Raw genomic sequence first — 20,580 nt, forward strand, 5'->3', positions numbered from 1 at the left:
AGAATGGAAACCAACACCACATGTACTCACTATTAAATTGGAAGTACTTCAACACCCAAGTGAACATTTGTCAGTAAAACTCAACAGGAAGAAATCAGGTGGGAGTGGGCAGAAGAGGAGGGGTAAATTCACATCTAATTGGTGCAATGCACCCTGAGCGAAGGACACACTTACCACTTTGACTCAAACTGTACAAAAGCAATTCATGTAACCAAAACATTCATACCCCCATAATATTGAGAAACATAAAATATAAAAAGGTAAAAAATAAAATGTCAATAAATATTATGAATAAAAACAATTAAGCGATTACAAAACAAATGAGAGAATCTATCACAAGGTATTCAAAGCCTATAGAAAGAATCTATCACAAGGTATTCAAAGCCAGTTTGTGATATATCACAAACTGAAAAACCCTGGAAATATAAAAATTAAGAGATATATGACCTTTTAAGGATATTTTGGAATGAATCATTTGAGAAAATTTTCCTATAATTCTTTGTGGAATCTTTCTGGTCTCATTAGATCTATAGAGCTCTTCCCATAAGTTACCTAATATTCAAAGTGAACTGGTCTTCTTTCTGTAGAAATTCTGTATGAAATTGTGATATATATGTGAAAAAATATATACATATATACATCAAATATAAAACTATATAAATTTGATAATGTTGTAACAGAGTTAATGATCTGCAAAAGAAAAGGAACATTACATTCCACATAATCTTGTCTACCAGACCTACTCTGTAGAGGTTAAACAGGAAATGCAGAGAAGTAGTTTTAATAAGATCTTTTTTAAAATTTCAGTATGTTTAAAGAGCACAAGGTTTAGAGTTACATGGATGAATTTTATAATGTTGAAGTCAGAGATTTTATTGTACTCTTCATCACAATAGTGAACACTGTATCACATAGGAAGAATAAAACCTTTTAAATAGTAATCTAGAACCTTACCTATTCCACACATTCACACTGGTGTTTTTGACATTAATCACATTATATGCTGTGGATTGGTCATTTGAGAAAATTATGAATGGAATAATACTAAAGTCAGAGTCTTTTTTTTCCTCTGTAAGATTCTGTAGTTGAAAACTACAGTTCCTGGCTTGGTGCCTGTAGCTCAGCAGCTAGGACGCCAGCCACATACACCGGAGATGGTGGGTTCGAGCCCAGCCTTGGCCTGCCAAACAACAGTGACAATTACAACAAAAAAAATAGCTGGATGTTGTGGCAGGTACCTGTAGTCCTGGCTACTTGGGAGGCTGAGGCAAGAGAATCGCTTAAGCCAGTGGTTTTCAACCTTCCTAATGCCATAGCTCTTTAATACAGTTCCCGTGGGTTGTGACCCACAGGTTGAGAACTGCAACGGACCGCCCTGTCGGTGGCCTTCAGTCTGAGGGAGTGCAGGGAGAAGGAACGAGGAAAGTTGAGAGGTCGGCGCAGGAAAGACAGTCTGACACACTACGGGTTGGAGTATGCAGCTGTGGATTTATTGGGTACACATGTTGGTATTTATACATTTTTACAGAGCTTACATAATGCAATCTTTTTGCTTACGTGTGCGGGTTATCTTTGCGTTTACAAGTGTGATTTATTATGCATTGTTATGTTTTAACGTTCCGCTTCCGGAGGGTGTTATGTTTGTTATGTTATGTTTTAACGTTCCGCTTCCGGAGGGTGGCGGTTATTAGTCAACTCTGCCCGCTTTCTCCTATCTCAGTTTCTTATTATCTTTTTAGAACAGCTTGACATCTTCTTTATGTTAATGCTTGACTAATTTTACATTTACTATTTGATCTTATTGTTATTGATAATTATAATTTTGATTTAGAGTAAATTCCTTGACAAGTATTATTTTTCCTATTGATTTTTATTATGTGTGACAATTGGTGAAACAAGATGTTCTGAACAGGACTTTATGGTGGGTGGATGTGTTTCAGTGACTTTGTAACTTATGTAGATAATTTGTATTTCATGTCCTTGGGCTTATCGTCTTAGCTCACTGGTGGGAAAACATCTTTATGTGTTCATTGTTGGTGCCACTGAGTTTAGCAGCTCACAAGGCTGTGTTCTATCTGGATTAGTAGTGCATTGTGCTCATTCTTAGGAAAGCACATATTGACAATTTATCAGAACAAACAGACTTCTGGTACAGGATGACAAACACATGAGTAGACGCCACAATCTTTAAACTTAAGTGGGTAACTGAGCATGCTAGGCAACATTTCTGATGCTGTGCATACTGGGGGCGCTGGGGGCAAAGCTCCGGGGAACACAAACCACCTTCCCGTCGTTCTATAACGCGGACAGCACTGCCTCACTACGGCTATATGCCGTGGGCGCGGCATTTCCCCCTTTTTTGTTTTTAAACCGTAGTTCAAAGACTTCTTGGCGTATAGAGTTAATAGAGGAAAACAGATACTGTATGAGACATGGTAACAACAACACAACACAAAATGACAAACAACTAATAATGGTTATGAGCACAATATACTGGATCCAGTTAAGAGGATTGAGTGTTCTAAACCCATTAGTTAAAGATTGAGCTAATGTGTTAAGAGAAGTTATTGGTAAATGAGCTTGACTCATGGCTGTAATATCTTGTTGTAAGCTGTGTAAATTATGTGTTATATTATTGTCTCTCTAGACACCTTGAAGATGTGCTTGTACTTTGTTCTATGAGTTAGATACATTATATGGTAAAGGTGTAATGCAAATGGCTTGAAATGTTGAGTGACATTTTGTTTGTAGTTTCTGTTGTATGTACTTAATGTTCTGACCTAAAGTTAAGACTACCCTTTTTAACACATTTAATTTAGTTTTAAGCTTATTATCCATATTAGCTTGTGTCATTAATGTTAAAGTTATATTATTGCTAAGAGTATTGACATAGTATGTTGTATGCATTTGTTGCACTAAAGCTGTAGTAGCTACAGCAAAAGTAGTGATTATAGAAATTAAAGCTGCAATGCCTAAAATTAAAGCTGTTACAAATTTTTTAGGTCTAATTAATTCATTAAGTGTTTTTAACACTTGTAATGCTGTATTATCATACTATGGATTGCTTTGTAGATTTACAGGTAACATTACATAAGAAGGTTTTTTTTATAATTAACATAACATTTACTTGTTTATCATGTTGAATATTAAAGGATGCAATACAATTAGTTATTTTTACAAGTTAAAAGATTTTAAAGGAAATACATAGTCAACTGGATTACATGTAAATTCTTTCATAAATTCTCTTTTATGAGTTTCATTTAACCTGCACAGACCATCTACAAACATTCTAAACTTTCTTGAACTTTTGCCCTGCCTTTTACTTTCTTACATAACTATTCTGTTTCAGGACAAAATTTATCACACAAGATTCTTTCTTTACACAATGTCATTCTCCTTTCTGTTTAATTTCTCTTACTCTCAAAAACTCACTTTCCACTAAACAGGATCCTAGTTTACTATGAAGTCACTTATTCACTCAGCTAAACTGATAATTAGAAGGTTTAAAAGGCAAGAATTTTATCCGTTGACAAAGATTCAGTTTGTAAAAATATTTTTCTTATTTATACAAATTACTAGTGGCAAAGGGTTAATAATAAAGGTTCTAAATCTCACCCTTGGGATTCTGCCAGTGCTGCTGTCTGGGGGCTGTAACACTTGGGAGGCAGGCCCGCCCCACGAAGGGCAGGGGGGCCCCCAGCTTCCTTCTTTGCTGGGCTTTTTCAGCTGTCTTGGAGCCAGTGGAAATGCGCCCGGTGGTTTTGTTTGCTATCGGCGAGTGTACTTTCATTTTCTTCAAGCGGCGGGTGAGATCTTGTAGTAGCTGCTGGCGCCTCCTTCTGCGTTGTCTTTTCCGAATCTGAGTTAACTACTCCTGGAATAACTTCAAAGTTTTTAGTATAATTTGAACTTTTACTAATTATAATTCCAACCGTTCCAGGTAAAAGTTGCCTTTTCATTGCAGTGGGGATTAAAGTAACACCGTCCTATTTGGATAATAAGACATTCTTTTCATTTGCTAAATTTAAACCTGCACTTTCAGGAGTGCCCCGTGAAAGGTCATGAATAGTAAATTCAGGGGCTTGAGGATTCAATGTAGATAAAGGCTGTGTGTTACAAGCTACAGCCTGCTCTCCCTTGGGGCCTGGGCTGGGAGAATGCCCCTTATCTAGTTTTTTGATCTCTGTACGTCCTGATCCTCAGGATCAGTGTCTCCCTTGTTATTTAAGGGGGTTCCATTCTTATGAAATTTTGATTTACATTCATTTCTCTAATGTCGCCCCTTCTTACAACGAGGGCATAAGCCGGGCGGTTCCCCCCTCGGCTTATTGGCATGGGACTGTTTACAGTCCTTCTGCATGTGACCTGGCTTGCCACAATTGTAGCAAGTGTCAGCAGGAGCTCTCGGCCCCTTACCTCCCTTATTGAAGGTATTTTTAATATAGGCGCTGAATTTCTGTCCTTGCATTGCTGCAGCATAGGCCATACTTTGGACTATCGCTGGTGAGGCATCCATGCATGCTTTAATATCTTTGGTTAATGCGTGCCCCATGGTACCTGCTGATTGCTCATACTTAACCGGTCAGCCTTTACCGGTGAGACTGCAGCTCCCTGGTGAGAGCTGCCCTCAACCTTGAAAAAGAAAGAAAGAGAGAGAAGATTACCTGTCCTTCAGGTCCCTGTTCGAGGCGCCACCTGCAACGGACCGCCCTGTCGGTGGCCTTCAGTCCGAGGGAGTGCAGGGAGAAGGAACAAGGAAAGTTGAGAGGTCGGCGCAGGAAAGACAGTCTGACACACTACGGGTTGGAGTATGCAGCTGTGGATTTATTGGGTACACATGTTGGTATTTATACATTTTTACAGAGCTTACATAATGCAATCTTTTTGCTTACGTGTGCGGGTTATCTTTGCGTTTACAAGTGTGATTTATTATGCATTGTTATGTTTTAACGTTCCGCTTCCGGAGGGTGTTATGTTTGTTATGTTATGTTTTAACGTTCCGCTTCCGGAGGGTGGCGGTTATTAGTCAACTCTGCCCGCTTTCTCCTATCTCAGTTTCTTATTATCTTTTTAGAACAGCTTGACATCTTCTTTATGTTAATGCTTGACTAATTTTACATTTACTATTTGATCTTATTGTTATTGATAATTATAATTTTGATTTAGAGTAAATTCCTTGACAAGTATTATTTTTCCTATTGATTTTTATTATGTGTGACAATTGGTGAAACAAGATGTTCTGAACAGGACTTTATGGTGGGTGGATGTGTTTCAGTGACTTTGTAACTTATGTAGATAATTTGTATTTCATGTCCTTGGGCTTATCGTCTTAGCTCACTGGTGGGAAAACATCTTTATGTGTTCATTGTTGGTGCCACTGAGTTTAGCAGCTCACAAGGCTGTGTTCTATCTGGATTAGTAGTGCATTGTGCTCATTCTTAGGAAAGCACATATTGACAATTTATCAGAACAAACAGACTTCTGGTACAGGATGACAAACACATGAGTAGACGCCACAATCTTTAAACTTAAGTGGGTAACTGAGCATGCTAGGCAACATTTCTGATGCTGTGCATACTGGGGGCGCTGGGGGCAAAGCTCCGGGGAGCACAAACCACCTTCCCGTCGTTCTATAACGCGGACAGCACTGCCTCACTACGGCTATATGCCGTGGGCGCGGCAGAGAACTGCTGGCTTAAGCCCAAGAGTTGCAGGTTGCTGTGAGCTGTGATGCCACCTCACTCTACCGAGGGTGACATAGTAAGACTTTGTCTCAAAAAAAAAAAAAAATAGGGTGGTGCCTGTGGCTCAGTGAGTAGGGCGCCAGCCCCATATACCAAGGGTGGAGGGTCAAACCCAGCCCTGGCCAAATTGCAACAACAACAACAAAAAAAATAGCTGGGCATTGTGGCAGGTGCCTGTAGTCCCAGGTACTTGGGAGGCTGAGGCAAGAGAATGGCCTAAGCCCAAGAGTTTGAGGTTGCTGTGAGCTGTGACGCGACAGCACTCTACCGAGGGTGACAGAGTGAGACTCTGTCACTAAAATAATAATAATAATAAATAAACAAACAAAAAAGTATTGTGAAAAACAATAAATCCTTTACCCTGGATTAAGATGCATTTCTCCGGGGAGGTTTATGTTAGGTTTTTTTTTAAGAAGATGCTTAAAACTCGTTCCCGAATCTGTTTAGTTCTCACCCCATAAATGACAGGATTTAGGGCAGGTGGAACTACAACATATAGATTGGCCAGGAGAATGTGAATGTATAAGGGAACATTCCTACCAAAGCGATGGGTCATGAAGGAGAAGAACGCTGGAGTGAAGAAGGCTAGGATGATACAGATATGGGAGCCACATGTGTTAATTGCCTTGAGTCTGGCTTCCTGAGAATGAAGGCGGAAGACAGCCTGGAGTATCTTCACATATGAGACAGCAATCAGAAGCACATCAATAAGCACCATTGATATAAGAAATAATCCATATATCATGTTTACCTTTATGTTGGCACAGGCCAGTCGAGCAATTCCCATGTGCTCACAGTATGTGTGGGGGATCATATGGTGTCCACAGAAAGGAAGCCGTAAGATTAAAAACACCATTGGAATAATCAAAAAGAAATTGACACCAAACACCACTGCAAGGACAAAACCAATAGTTCTGTTGGTGAGAATCAGGTTATACCGTAGAGGATTGCAGATGGCAGTGTAGCAATCGAAGGCCATGGTCACCAACACAACAGTCTCCATAGCAGTGAACATATGAATGAAAAACATCTGGGTAACACATCCCCCAAAGCTAATCCCTCTTAAATTAAACCAGAATATGCCCAACATTTTGGGAATAGTGGCTGTGGACAGGCCCAGATCAATGGAGGCTAACATAGCCAAGAAGTAGAACATGGGCTGATGAAGGCTGTGTTCAGTCTTGATCACAAACAAGATAGTGATATTGCCCACAAGGGCAATCAGATACACAGAGCAAAAAGGAAACCCGATCCAAGTGTGTATCTCTTCAAGGCCTGGAACCCCCAGCAGGAGGAAAGAGGAAGGGCGGAACCTGGTGTCATTTGAAAGGTACATCCCCAGTCTGTTATTTTGGAATCTGAAAAGAAACAAATTATCAAACCATTTAAAAACTCAAACAACATCACATTAAAAAAGTTAAATTTGGCACAGTAGTCAGGAAATGATGAAGCAGGTCACAAGTCACTTTTTAAAAAGGATTCATTCAAACATTGAGAAATGTTAACTTAATTCTGTTAAAGTACACCAAATGAATCAGACTAAGTCTCCAATTTCATGATACTATTATTTAGGAGGTTGAGATAGACAATAATCAATGATTTCTCTCTCTCTCTCAACACACACACACACATATATATATACATATAAATATTTACGTATGTATATATTATGTGATCAGGGACATCCTCTATAAGAAAATTACATTTAAGCAAATAAATGAATGAAATACAAGGATGATTTAGCTTAAAGTTAATAATGACATTAAATATGTTTAAAATATGATTTGACACTTTGATTTGCTTTCTAGAAAAAAGATTATTTTGATCCTGTGGAATATGAAGTGAAAGTAGTAACAATTGCTTTTCTCTAATATGGCTACGGAACAGGGGGTTTCAAAAAGTTAGTAACTATCTCTTTCAGGGATCAGAGAGCAGTTTTGTGAGGGACAGTAAAGGTCAAAATAGAACTCTCCCTCTATGTTTTATATCCTCCTTCTTTCCTGTTATGTGGCTGGTGTGGTAAGTTTGAGTTAAAAGTACCTCTGCCTGGGAGGTTTCTGGAACCTCTCAGCTATGTGAAACTAGAATAAAGTATACAGACCAAGGAATTATGTATTATATTTTCAAGTGCCTTCTCAAACTTTCTTTTGAAATGAATGTCTATAGACATTTACTGTAAAAATATTGGGTGGAACAATGTAGCTTATTTGAAAGCACCTCATCTGATGTGTGCTTTTAGGAAAATGAAAATTAAGAAGAAACAAAGTAGGAGATTTTACTCCTACCGAAAGTATTCAAACAACACCCACCTACACCTCTGCTACAAAATCTCAAGCTCCTCTTCTCAAAGCTCCAACCCTACTCAGCAGCATCTGGTTTGTGTTTGTCACTACTTGGGGGACCTGCTGTTGTTCATTTCCAGTGCCTCCATCCCAAAGCCTGGACTTAAGCAGCATCACCTATTGTAGCCATCACTTGTGGCTTTTTTTAGGCTCAGATTGCAGCAACGTCTCCCCATCTGAGTTCATTGTCTTTGTCATCCCTACAAATGAAAATTTATACTTATGCTGCATCCAGCTTCTCAATCCCAGCTGATCTCCCATGAGACCATTAATCTCTGAGGTTTGGAAGTTTCCACTTCCTGAAAAAAATGTTAAATTTTCTTGTGACTTTATTTTTGACCCATGGGATCCATGGCTAGCACCTTCTATTATTACTCTTCACTCTGATCATGCCCACAAATCCTATAATAGAGTTTCACTTTTCTTCAGTGTTGTTAGACTCGACAAAGATATTGGTTTTGATCCACAATAGTAACAAGCAAATAATATAATTGGAAATGTATGGTATAATCTTTAGAAACCAGTGACTATAAAAATTATACTAATTCCATGGCATGTAAAAGTGATACTGAACATCAGAGAGCAGGAGGGCTCCAAGGCCTTCTGACATATCCTATTGTGGATTAATAAGAGGAAATGGTCAGTCAGTACATACATGGTCAAAACCATGTTAATTGGTGGCATTTCAGAGACTTGAGCAGTAGCAGGTTTTCAGGTCCCCTGTTGCATGTTGCATTCTGGAGTTATGTAGAGATACCTGTCATCTCATCCCTGTATCCAACAGCAGGATGACCTGGATGTAGCAGCCCAATATTCATGTCAGACTTAAGAGCCTAGGCATCCTTCCTAAAGGTGTCTGTGCTCATGTACTTTTAGTTTAGGCCAATGCAAATTAGGACCATGGTTAAGCAGGTTTACCTAAGCAGCACAGCAGAGTGCTGGTGTAAAGAGGCTCATAATTCTCCATTTTATATGTGGACATAGGTTCATCTGTGTAATGTGGAAAGATGAGAAGTTGGAGGGAAAAAGGAGAGTAAGATGAGGGGAAAGAATAGCAGCGAGCTAAATGTTCTACTGCAATAACAAACCGAGAGCCCTTCTCTCAACACTCCTCCAATTTATGACTCTTCTGCAGCCAGTTTCCATGGTATTCTACAGCAGTCCGATGGCCTCACTGGGTGGACAACCTGCAAGGACTGAATTGTGAACCCTTACTTATCAGTCTCACCATTTTTCCCAAGGAGTGGCTTCTATTTTGCATGCTTGATTTCGTCAGGAACCCAGGCCACTGAAGTCTATAACTCTGAGATTATGGTCACTGACATGGAAAACGACACTGGTGGACACATGACCCCTTCCTGGTGCAGTTCCTAAGCAACGGTTTTATTCAGGATGTGTGTATATAAGTCATCAAGTGATTCATTTAATTATTCAAGGAAAGCAGGCACTAGGTACACTCTTTGTTTGTGTCAGTCTTTTTCCATACTTCCTTGCTCCCAGACTCAGGAAAATATGAGGCATGGTATAACAATTTGATACTTTCTGTATTGGTGAGCAGTGGGAGTCCACAGTTGGATTTTAATGTCCCTGAGTTAGTGTACAAGCTGTCAGTGGAATCTTTTTCATATGATTCTCTCAGGGTCACTTCTGTGGAATAACTATTTAGCAATCATAATCTGATAACATCAGTATAATTTTGCAGTCCTCATCGTCCTCATCTTTCAGATGGTTCACATTTTCCCTTCATATCTTCTGTATGTTATAAACTAAGGGATAAATTCATGAGCATCAATCTCTTAGGCAAAGATCAGAAAGGTCTCTGTATCTCAGTGCATCCCCCCATTAAACAGAGATAGGAATACACGAAATCTCATCATGTGTGTCCCCTTAATTGGGGAATCTTACATGCCAGTTCAGTGGCCTCACTATGATCTCCTTGAAGTTATCAACTTCATGGTGGGTGGGAAAGATGTGGAAATCACTTTAAACTTCCCCCCTTCTTGTTCCCATTTAATAAGAGCAATTTTCCAGCATTAAAATCATATGTAAGAATGACCTTTCATCTCTTACTGTGAAAGTCAAGAATCCACTTATTTGTTTTGCTTTCCTATGACAAGGAAATATACAATCATTTCATTAGGAGTTTCTTCCATGCATTTGAATTTTTATTTTATTTTTATACTTGCAATATAGGAAGTACAAGTGCAAGTTTTTTTATATGTATCTATTTTGTAATTGTGAAGTCTCAGTTTTTAGTGTAGCCATTATCCAATAAATTTTCTGTCTTCCTCACAATGGATTATACCCTCTTCTTCAACCTCTAGGTGCTACTTTAGCCTTTCCTTCAGTATAATCTGTCTCCTCCTGGCTAGCTCCCTCCAGGGCCATTTAAAACAACCATATAATTCTATGCACAATTTTTATTTATGAGAGATCCACCACTGGGATATCTCACAAATTGGACAACAAATTATTGGCCATCACCTCATTACAGGCCTTGGATTTGGCTGTTCCTGTCATTTGTAGCAGACATTTTACCTCTATAATGACTGTTTGATGTCTACTTTCTCTGTTCACTTTTATTTAGCACACAGTTGAATTACAAGATGCTTAGCTCTCAAACCAGTTGTGCCAGATGGCATGCTTGCCCAGCTATTGGAATTGCATTTACTAGAAGACAGTCATGGAAACATGAGTGGTTGCAGTAATGGTTATATTCCCCAGTCCATAATATTCTGGGATAGCATACAGGTATTTTGTGAACTATCTACCCGACTATAGGACAGTGATTCTCAACCTTCCTAATACTGCGAACCTTAATACAGTTCAAAGGGGTTGCGGCCCACAGGTTGAGAACTGCTGCTATAGGAGAAGAACCTGGATCCTTGTACTATAGGACTTTAACTTTTTTTTTATATAATTAAAAAATAGCTGTGTACATTGATATGATCATGGGGCATCATTCACTAGCTTCACAGACCATTTGACACACTTTCATCACACTGGTTAACATAGCCTTCCTGGCATTCTCTCAGTTACTGTGCCAAGACACTTACATTCCACATTTACCAAATTTTACATATACCCTTGTAAGATGCACCACTGGTGTAATCCCACCAATCCCCTTCCCTTTACCCACCTCCTCCCTCCCTCCCCTCCCTTTTCCCCTTCCCCTATTCTTAGGTTGTAACTGGGTTATAGCTTTCATGTGAAAACCCTAAATTAGTTTCATAGTAGGGCTGAGTACATTGGGTACATTTTCTTCCATTCTTGAGATACTTTACTAAGAAGAATATGTTCCAGCTCCATCCATGTAAACATGAAAGAGGTAAAGTCTCCATCTTTCTTTAAGGCTGCATAATATTCCATGGTGTACATATACCACAATTTAGTAATCCATTCGTGGATCGATGGGCACTTGGGCTTCTTCCATGACTTAGCAATTATGAATAGGGCTGCAATAAACATTCTGGTACAAATATCTTTGTTATGATGTGATTTTTGGTCTTCTGGGTATATGCCCAGTAGAGGGATTACAGGATTGAATGGCAGATCTATTTTTAGATCTCTAAGTGTTCTCCATATCTCTTTCCAAAAGGAATGTATTAATTTGCATTCCCACCAGCAGTGCAAAAGTGTTCCCTTTTCTCCACATCCGCGCCAACATCTCTGGTCTTGGGATTTTGTGATATAGGCTAGTCTCACTGGAGTTAGATGATATCTCAAATGCAAATCAGGACTTTAACTTATATTAAACCACCAGTCTCTTTCCTGAATAAGCATAGGTTAGGACCCTAAACAGTAAAGTAGGCTTGAAAATTAGCTTCCAACTTTTCCACTTCACAATGGTGCAAAAGTGATATGCATTCAGTAGAAGTATACTTTGAGTACTATGCCATCATTCTGTTTTTCACTTATAGTATTCAGTAAAGTACATGAGCCATTCAACACAGTTATAAAGTAGGCCATGTGTTAGATGATTTTACCTATCTTTAGGCTAAGGTAAGTGTTCTGAGCATTTAAGGTAATAAGTTAGGCCAAGCTATGGTGCTCTTTAGGTTAGATGTATTAAGTGCATTTTTAATAAAATGGTGTTTTCAATTTACAATGGATTTATTGGGACACAACCTTGTTATAAATCAAGAAGTATCTGTACTTTTTTTCCCCATGCAATGAATTTTCCACATCCTGCAAAGTTGTTTTAGTTGTATATTGATTATCATCAGTTCAAAATAGTTTATAATTTTCATTTATGTTTTCTTTGGTGTATAGATTACTTTGATATATATTATCCAATGTTTATGAAATGTGTGTTTTTTAGACACATTGTTATATTGATTCATAGCTTAATTACATTGTGGTCAGAAAACATTCTGAATAATTTTAATTGTTTAAAATTCATTTTATATTTTAACATTTAGTTGATTTTGATGTTTTATATGCACTTGAAAAGAATATTAATTCTATTGCTTTTGGGTGCTATGTTTTGTACATGTCAGTTGGGTTAAGTTTCTCATTATGTTGTCCTGATCTTTGGCATCTGAATGGATTTTTATCTTATCAACTTGTTCTATCATTTTTCAGGAGAGATTATGTTCAAGTCTCTTACCATGATTGAGCATTTAGTTCTCCTTTTGTTTCTGTCAATTTTGCTTTATTTTAATGTGAGCTGTAATAGCATGTCTTTTAATTCATTGTTATGATTGCTTTATTGCTACAAAATATTCCTCTTGATCTCTAGAAGTGCTTCTTACATTAATGCTTGCGTTGATCAGATTGGCCTAGTTACCTAAAATTCTCCTGGTTAGTATTTTCATGATAGTTTTTTTCCTATTCTCTTGCTCATACTTAAGGTGTGTCTTTTGTAAACATTATGCTTATATTCAATTTCACAATCTCAGCCTTTTACTTGGAATCCTTGGTTCATGTATATACATGTAATCATAGACTTTTTTTAAAAGCTACCATTTTATCATTTACATATTCACATTTCCTTTTCATAATTTTCATATTATTTTAGATTAATCAAATTTTTATGCATTTTTTACTATTCTTTAGGTGATAATCCTATAATTAAAAACTGACATAATAGACTTACAGTCTAATTAAATGGATATACTTTAAATAAGCATTCAGGATTCTGTATAATTTTTTCCTTTAAGAGGTATATTTTTGCCCATGTGAAGATATTTGTAAAACTTAGTAAAAATTAATGATGCAATAAATCACCATAAATTACTAATTTTAAAAGTTTTTCAAGAATTCAGCTTGGGAGGCGGAGCAAGATGGCAGCCGAGTAACAGCTTCCTTGCATCTGGGCACCGTGAGTCTGGGGAGATAGGACTCCAGGCATCTCTGGCTGGTGGGAACTGCCTATCATCACTCCTATGAAAATACAGGGAGTCAGCGAGAGACTTCTGGACCCCAAGAGGAGGACTAAAACAGTGGAAAGCCGGCAAGTGGTCGCGTGTGTTCAATCCGTCTAAACCCGCCCACAACTGTAAGTTCAGTAGCAGCGAGACTGCAAACCAGAAAGGCCTTACCTGTGAACTGTTTTGATGTCCTTGGACTTGGCACTGAGTTGAACTGCCTTGGGGAAGGCCTGAGCGGGAGTGCGGAGAACTTTGGCCGTTGTCTAGGGCCCCAGTCTGAGCCGCTGAGCCAGACGGAGCTGATAGTGTTTGGCGGTGGGTCACACGGATCCATTGTCAGTGATCGGCCCCGGCAAGCTCTGCCCTCAGGGTCGCAGAGCTAGAAACGGGTGGGAGCTGGTAACCCAGCAACCAAGTAGCCTAAGGGTGGGGTCTGAGCCGCCTTGCAGCCCTAACCCTCAGGGGCAGAGTGAGATCGGTTTTGGCACACTGAGTAAGTGCATAGCCACTTCAGCAGCGATTCCAGCGAGAAAGCTGGGAAAGCTTCTGCTCAGCAAGTTTACAAGTTCAAAGTGCCTTTTAAGTAGGCTGAAGAGAGATTTAGGGTGTCTACCTGCTGGGGTTTGAGAAATCAGCAGCCTCCAGTCGTATCAGAACTGTGACTAACATCTCATACACCAGCAGAACACGTGTTGCCCAGACAATATTCAATAACATATACAAACTGCTTTGTTTTTGGTTGTGTATTTTTTTCTTCTTTTTTTTTTTGGTTTGGTTGTTTTTTTTGTTTGTTTATTTTGACGTTGCTGATGTTCTTTTGTTTTTTTAATTTCAATCTTTTCCACACAGATCCCTTTTTCTTTCTCAATTTTCCTAGTTTAATTATAATTTCCCATTGCTGCCTTTTTTAATAACTTCAACTTAATTTTTGCTAGTGTTTCTACCGATATAATTTGGTTTTTCACCCAATTTTATCCCCGTAAAGTTTTCTGTTTGCTTCTTTTGGTTTGATTTATAGCATTTTTGTCTTTCCTCTCTACTTGGTGGAGGTGGGGTACTGTGTCTGATCAGGTTAGCAAAGAGCTGCTGACCTCAAGGGAACCACGCAACTGGGCACCCCCAGAAGGTGGGGTTTTTTAAGGTTGTGTCAAAGTACCCTACTGTACACCTATATTGCCCTGTCTCCCTCTTTCTGTGCCTCTCTTCTTTTTGTCAATATTCCTTATACCCACCCCCTCTCCTTTCTCTATCTTTCTTTTTTTCTTATCACTCGGTCCTCCTTTCTTTCATCCCCTTTTTTTGCTCTTCAACCTTCTCACCCTTCTGGTCCTATAACCCTTAGTCCACAGGCACAAGAACTTAAAGAGCAAGAGGAAGTGAAAGGAAAATTAGGGCAAGGAAACAGATAAAAGAAATCACTCATGAGGAAGAATCAGCAGAAAACTCCAGGCAACATGAAGAACCAGTCTAGAACAACCCCACCAAGGGACCATGAGGTAGCTACTGCAGATGATTCCACCAGTATAGAAATGTTAGGAATGACAGAAAGGGAATTTAGAATACACATGTTGAAAACAATGAAAGAAATGATGGAAACAATGAAGGAAATTGCTAATAAAGTGGAAAATAACCAAAAGGAAATCCAAAAACAGAATCAAATAAGAGATGAACGATATGAAGAATATAAAAAGGATATGGCAGACCTGAAGGAACTGAAACAGTCAATTAGGGAACTTAAAGATACAATGGAAAGTATCAGCAACAGGTTAGACCATGCAGAAGAAAGAATTTCAGAGGTAGAAGACAAAGTTCTTGAGATAACTCAGACAGTAAAAGAGGCAGAAAAGAAGAGAGAGAAAGCAGAACGTTCACTGTCAGAATTATGGGACTTTATGAAGCGTTCCAACATACGAGTTATAGGAATTCCAGAAGGGGAAGAAGAATGCCCCAGAGGAATGGAAGCCATACTAGAGAAAATTATAAAAGAAAATTTCCCAAACATCACCAAAGAGTCTGACACACTGCTTTCAGAGGGATATCGGACCCCAGGTCGCCTCAACTCTAACCGAGCTTCTCCAAGACACATTGTGATGAACCTGTCCAAAGTCAAGACAAAAGAAAAGATTCTGCAAGCTGCCAGGAGTAAGCGCCAGTTGACCTACAGGGGCAAATCCATCAGAGTTACCGCAGACTTCTCTAATGAAACTTTCCAAGCAAGAAGACAATGGTCATCTACCTTTAATCTACTTAAACAGAACAATTTTCAGCCCAGAATTCTGTACCCTGCTAAGCTAAGCTTCAGAATTGACGGAGAAATCAAATCATTTACGGATATACAAACATTGAGGAAATTCGCCACAACAAGACCAGCTCTACAGGAAATACTTCAACCTGTTCTGCACACTGACCACCACAATGGATCAGCAGCAAAGTAAGAACTCAGAAATCAAAGGACAAAACCTAACCTCCACACTGATGCAAAAGATAAAATTAAGCAATGGACTCTCACCAAATAAGACGAATAGAATACTACCACACTTATCAATTATCTCAATAAATGTTAATGGCTTGAATTCCCCACTGAAGAGACATAGATTGGCTGACTGGATTAAAAAACACAAGCCATCCATTTGCTGTCTGCAAGAAACACACCTGGCCTCAAAAGACAAATTAAAGCTCCGAGTCAAGGGTTGGAAGACAATTTTTCAGGCAAATGGAATTCAGAAGAAAAGAGGAGTTGCAATCTTATTTTCAGATACATGTGGATTTAAAGCAACTAAAGTCAAAAAAGACAAAGATGGTCACTTTATATTGGTCAAGGGAAAACTACAACAAGAAGACATTTCAATTCTAAATATTTATGCACCCAATTTAAATGCTCCCAGATTCCTGAAGCAGACCTTACTCAGTCTGAGCAATATGATATCTGATAATACCATCATAACAGGGGACTTTAACACACCTCTTACAGAGCTGGACAGATCCTCTAAACAGAAATTAAACAAAGATGTAAGAGATTTAAATGAGACCCTAGAACAACTATGCTTGATAGATGCATATAGAACACTCCACCCCAAAGATAAAGAATATACATTCTTCTCATCACCCCATGGAACATTCTCCAAAATTGATCATATCCTGGGACACAAAACAAATATCAACAGAATCAGAAGAATTGAAATTTTACCTTGTATCTTTTCAGACCATAAGGCACTAAAGGTGGAACTCAACTCTAACAAAAATGCTCAAGCCCACCCAAAGGCATGGAAATTAAACAATCTTCTGTTGAATAACAGATGGGTGAAGGAAGAAATAAAACAGGAAATCATTAACTTCCTTGAGCATAACAACAATGAAGACACAAGCTACCAAAACCTGTGGGATACTGCAAAAGCAGTTTTGAGAGGAAAATTCATCGCTTTAGATGCCTACATTCGAAAAACAGAAAGAGAACACATCAACAATCTCACAAGAGATCTTATGGAATTGGAAAAAGAAGAACAATCTAAGCCTAAACTCAGTAGAAGAAAAGAAATATCCAAAATCAAATCAGAGATGAATGAAATTGAAAACAAAAGAATCATTCAGAAAATTAATGAAACAAGGAGTTGGTTTTTTGAAAAAATAAATAAAATAGATAAACCATTAGCCAGACTAACTAGAAATAGAAAAGTAAAATCTCTAATAACCTCAATCAGAAACGATAAAGGGGAAATAACAACTGATCCCACAGAGATACAAGAGATCATCTCTGAATACTACCAGAAACTCTATGCCCAGAAATTTGACAATGTGAAGGAAATGGATCAATATTTGGAATCACACCCTCTCCCTAGACTTAGCCAGGAAGAAATAGACCTCCTGAACAGACCAATTTCAAGCACTGAGATCAAAGAAACAATAAAAAAGCTTCCAACTAAAAAATGCCCTGCTCCAGATGGCTTCACTCCAGAATTCTATCAAACCTTCAAGGAAGAGCTTATTCCTGCACTGCAGAAATTATTCCTAAAAACTGAGGAAGAAGGAATCTTCCCCAACACATTCTATGAAGCAAACATCACCCTGATACCAAAACCAGGAAAAGACCCAAACAAAAAGGAGAATTTCAGACCAATCTCACACATGAACATAGACGCAAAAATTCTCAACAAAATCCTAGCCAATAGATTACAGCTTATCATCAAAAAAGTCATTCATCATGATCAAGTAGGCTTCATCCCAGGGATGCAAGGCTGGTTTAACATTCGCAAGTGTATAAACGTTATCCACCATATTAACAGAGGCAAAAGTAAAGATCACATGATCCTCTCAATAGATGCAGAAAAAGCATTTGATAAAATCCAGCATCCTTTTCTAATTAGAACTCTGAAGAGTATAGGCATAGGTGGCACATTTCTAAAACTGATTGAAGCTATCTATGACAAACCCACAGCCAATATTTTACTGAATGGAGTAAAACTGAAAGCTTTTCCTCTTAGAACTGGAACCAGACAAAGTTGTCCTCTGTCACCTTTACTATTCAACGTAGTGCTGGAAGTTCTAGCCAATACAATTAGGCAAGACAAGGAAATAAAGGGAATCCAAATGGGAGCAGAGGAGGTCAAACTCTCCCTCTTTGCTGACGACATGATCTTATACTTAGAGAACCCCAAAGACTCAACCACAAGACTCCTAGAAGTCATCAAAAAATACAGTAATGTTTCAGGATATAAAATCAATGTTCACAAGTCAGTAGCCTTTGTATACACCAATAACAGTCAAGATGAGAAGCTAATTAAGGACACAACTCCCTTCACCATAGTTTCAAAGAAAATGAAATACCTAGGAATATACCTAACGAAGGAGGTGAAGGACCTCTATAAAGAAAACTATGAAATCCTCAGAAAGGAAATAGCAGAGGATATTAACAAATGGAAGAACATACCATGCTCATGGATGGGAAGAATCAACATTGTTAAAATGTCTATACTTCCCAAAGCTATCTACCTATTCAATGCCATTCCTATCAAAGTACCTACATCGTACTTTCAAGATTTGGAAAAAATGATTCTGCGTTTTGTATGGAACCGGAAAAAACCCCGTATAGCTAAGGCAGTTCTTAGTAACAAAAATAAAGCTGGGGGCGTCAGCATACCAGATTTTAGTCTGTACTACAAAGCCATAGTGCTCAAGACAGCATGGTACTGGCACAAAAACAGAGACATAGACACTTGGAATCGAATTGAACACCAAGAAATGAAACTAACATCTTACAACCACCTAATCTTTGATAAACCAAACAAGAACTTACCTTGGGGGAAAGACTCCCTATTCAATAAATGGTGTTGGGAGAACTGGATGTCTACATGTAAAAGACTGAAACTGGACCCACACCTTTCCCCACTCACAAAAATTGATTCAAGATGGATAAAGGACTTAAATTTAAGGCATGAAACAATAAAAATCCTCAAAGAAAGCATAGGAAAAACACTGGAAGATATTGGCCTGGGGGAAGACTTCATGAAGAAGACTGCCATGGCAATTGCAACAACATCAAAAATAAACAAATGGGACTTCATTAAACTGAAAAGCTTCTGTACAGCTAAGGACACAATAACCAAAGCAAAGAGACAACCTACACAATGGGAAAGGATATTTGCATATTTTCAATCAGACAAAAGCTTGATAACCAGGATCTATAGAGAACTCAAATTAATCCACATGAAAAAAGCCAACAATCCCTTATATCAATGGGCAAGAGACATGAATAGAACTTTCTCTAAAGATGACAGACGAATGGCTAACAAACATATGAAAAAATGTTCATCATCTCTATATATTAGAGAAATGCAAATCAAAACAACCCTCAGATATCATCTAACCCCAGTGAGAATGGCCCACATCAGAAAGTCTCAAAACTGCAGATGCTGGCGTGGATGTGGAGAGAAGGGAACACTTTTACACTGCTGGTGGGACTGCAAACTAGTACAACCTTTCTGGAAGGAAGTATGGAGAAACCTCAAAGCACTCAACCTAGACCTCCCATTCGATCCTGCAATCCCATTACTGGGCATCTACCCAGAAGGAAAAAAATCCTTTTATCATAAGGACACTTGTACTAGACTGTTTATGGCAGCTCAATTTACCATTGCCAAAATGTGGAAACAGCCTAAATGCCCACCAACCCAGGAATGGATTAACAAGCTGTGGTATATGTATACCATGGAATACTATTCAGCTATTAAAAAAAATGGAGACTTTACATCCTTCGTATTAACCTGGATGGAAGTGGAAGACATTATTCTTAGTAAAGCATCACAAGAATGGAGAAGCATGAATCCTATGTACTCAATCTTGATATGAGGACAATTAATGACAATTAAGTTTATGGGGGGGGAAGCAGAAAGAGGGATGGAGGGAGGAGGGTGGGGCCTTAGTGTGTGTCACACTTTATGGGGGCAAGACATGATTGCAAGAGGGACTTTACCTAACAATTGCAATCAGTGTAACTGGTTTATTGTACCCTCAATGAATCCCCAACAATAAAAAAAAAAAAAAAAGAAACTAAAAAAAAAAAAAAAAAGAATTCAGCTTATATGTAAAATAAAATCAGTTTTATAAGTCTAATGATATTTGTCTTCTTGAAGGACCTCTTAGATGCAGTTACTGGGTCTCTGAGTGATATCCTTTCCATTGCAAAGAATACATTTCAATTTGTTTAACTCTCAGTCATCCCAAGGGAGATGATGGGCTGATTACTATTCTTTAATTTCATCTGAATTTAAGTACAGAAATTTCCCTTTTACATTGGAAATATTTGTGTATCTGCAAGGAGGCAGGAACCCATGGGAACAGTAATCCCAGCTCTTGACCTTTGCAGCCACAGGAGAATAGCTCTTATAGCGACAGCATTTTCATAAAGTCATCCAGGCCCAAAACCACATGTAGAGCTGGTGAGAAGTTGAGGAGTCACACATTGCCACTGGGTGGCCAAAACTGGTATTTGGAGCAGACTTTCTTTGTAAGTATTTTTGACAACAGTACACTGGAAAGCCCAGCATAAGGGTTATCTTGAGTTCGTTCTTTGACTTAATTTATTGTTGATTTCAGAGAATGTTGTTGCACTCTCTAGATCAGAGGTCC

General features: G+C 38.5%; 1 protein-coding gene across 1 annotated transcript; it reads right to left on the bottom strand.

The window, feature by feature from the left end:
- Positions 1-548: 548 nt before the first annotated feature.
- On the bottom strand, positions 549-7,080 carry LOC128564424 (olfactory receptor 52E4-like). The gene is made up of 2 exons (XM_053559906.1): positions 6,149-7,080; positions 549-594 (listed from the first exon to the last, which is right to left on the bottom strand). Exons 1-2 carry the CDS (start codon positions 7,078-7,080, stop codon positions 549-551), a joined length of 978 nt encoding a protein of 325 aa, XP_053415881.1.
- Positions 7,081-20,580: the final 13,500 nt, after the last annotated feature.

Source organism: Nycticebus coucang, chromosome 14, assembly GCF_027406575.1.
Source record: "Nycticebus coucang isolate mNycCou1 chromosome 14, mNycCou1.pri, whole genome shotgun sequence".
Classification (NCBI taxonomy): Eukaryota; Metazoa; Chordata; class Mammalia; order Primates; family Lorisidae; genus Nycticebus; species Nycticebus coucang.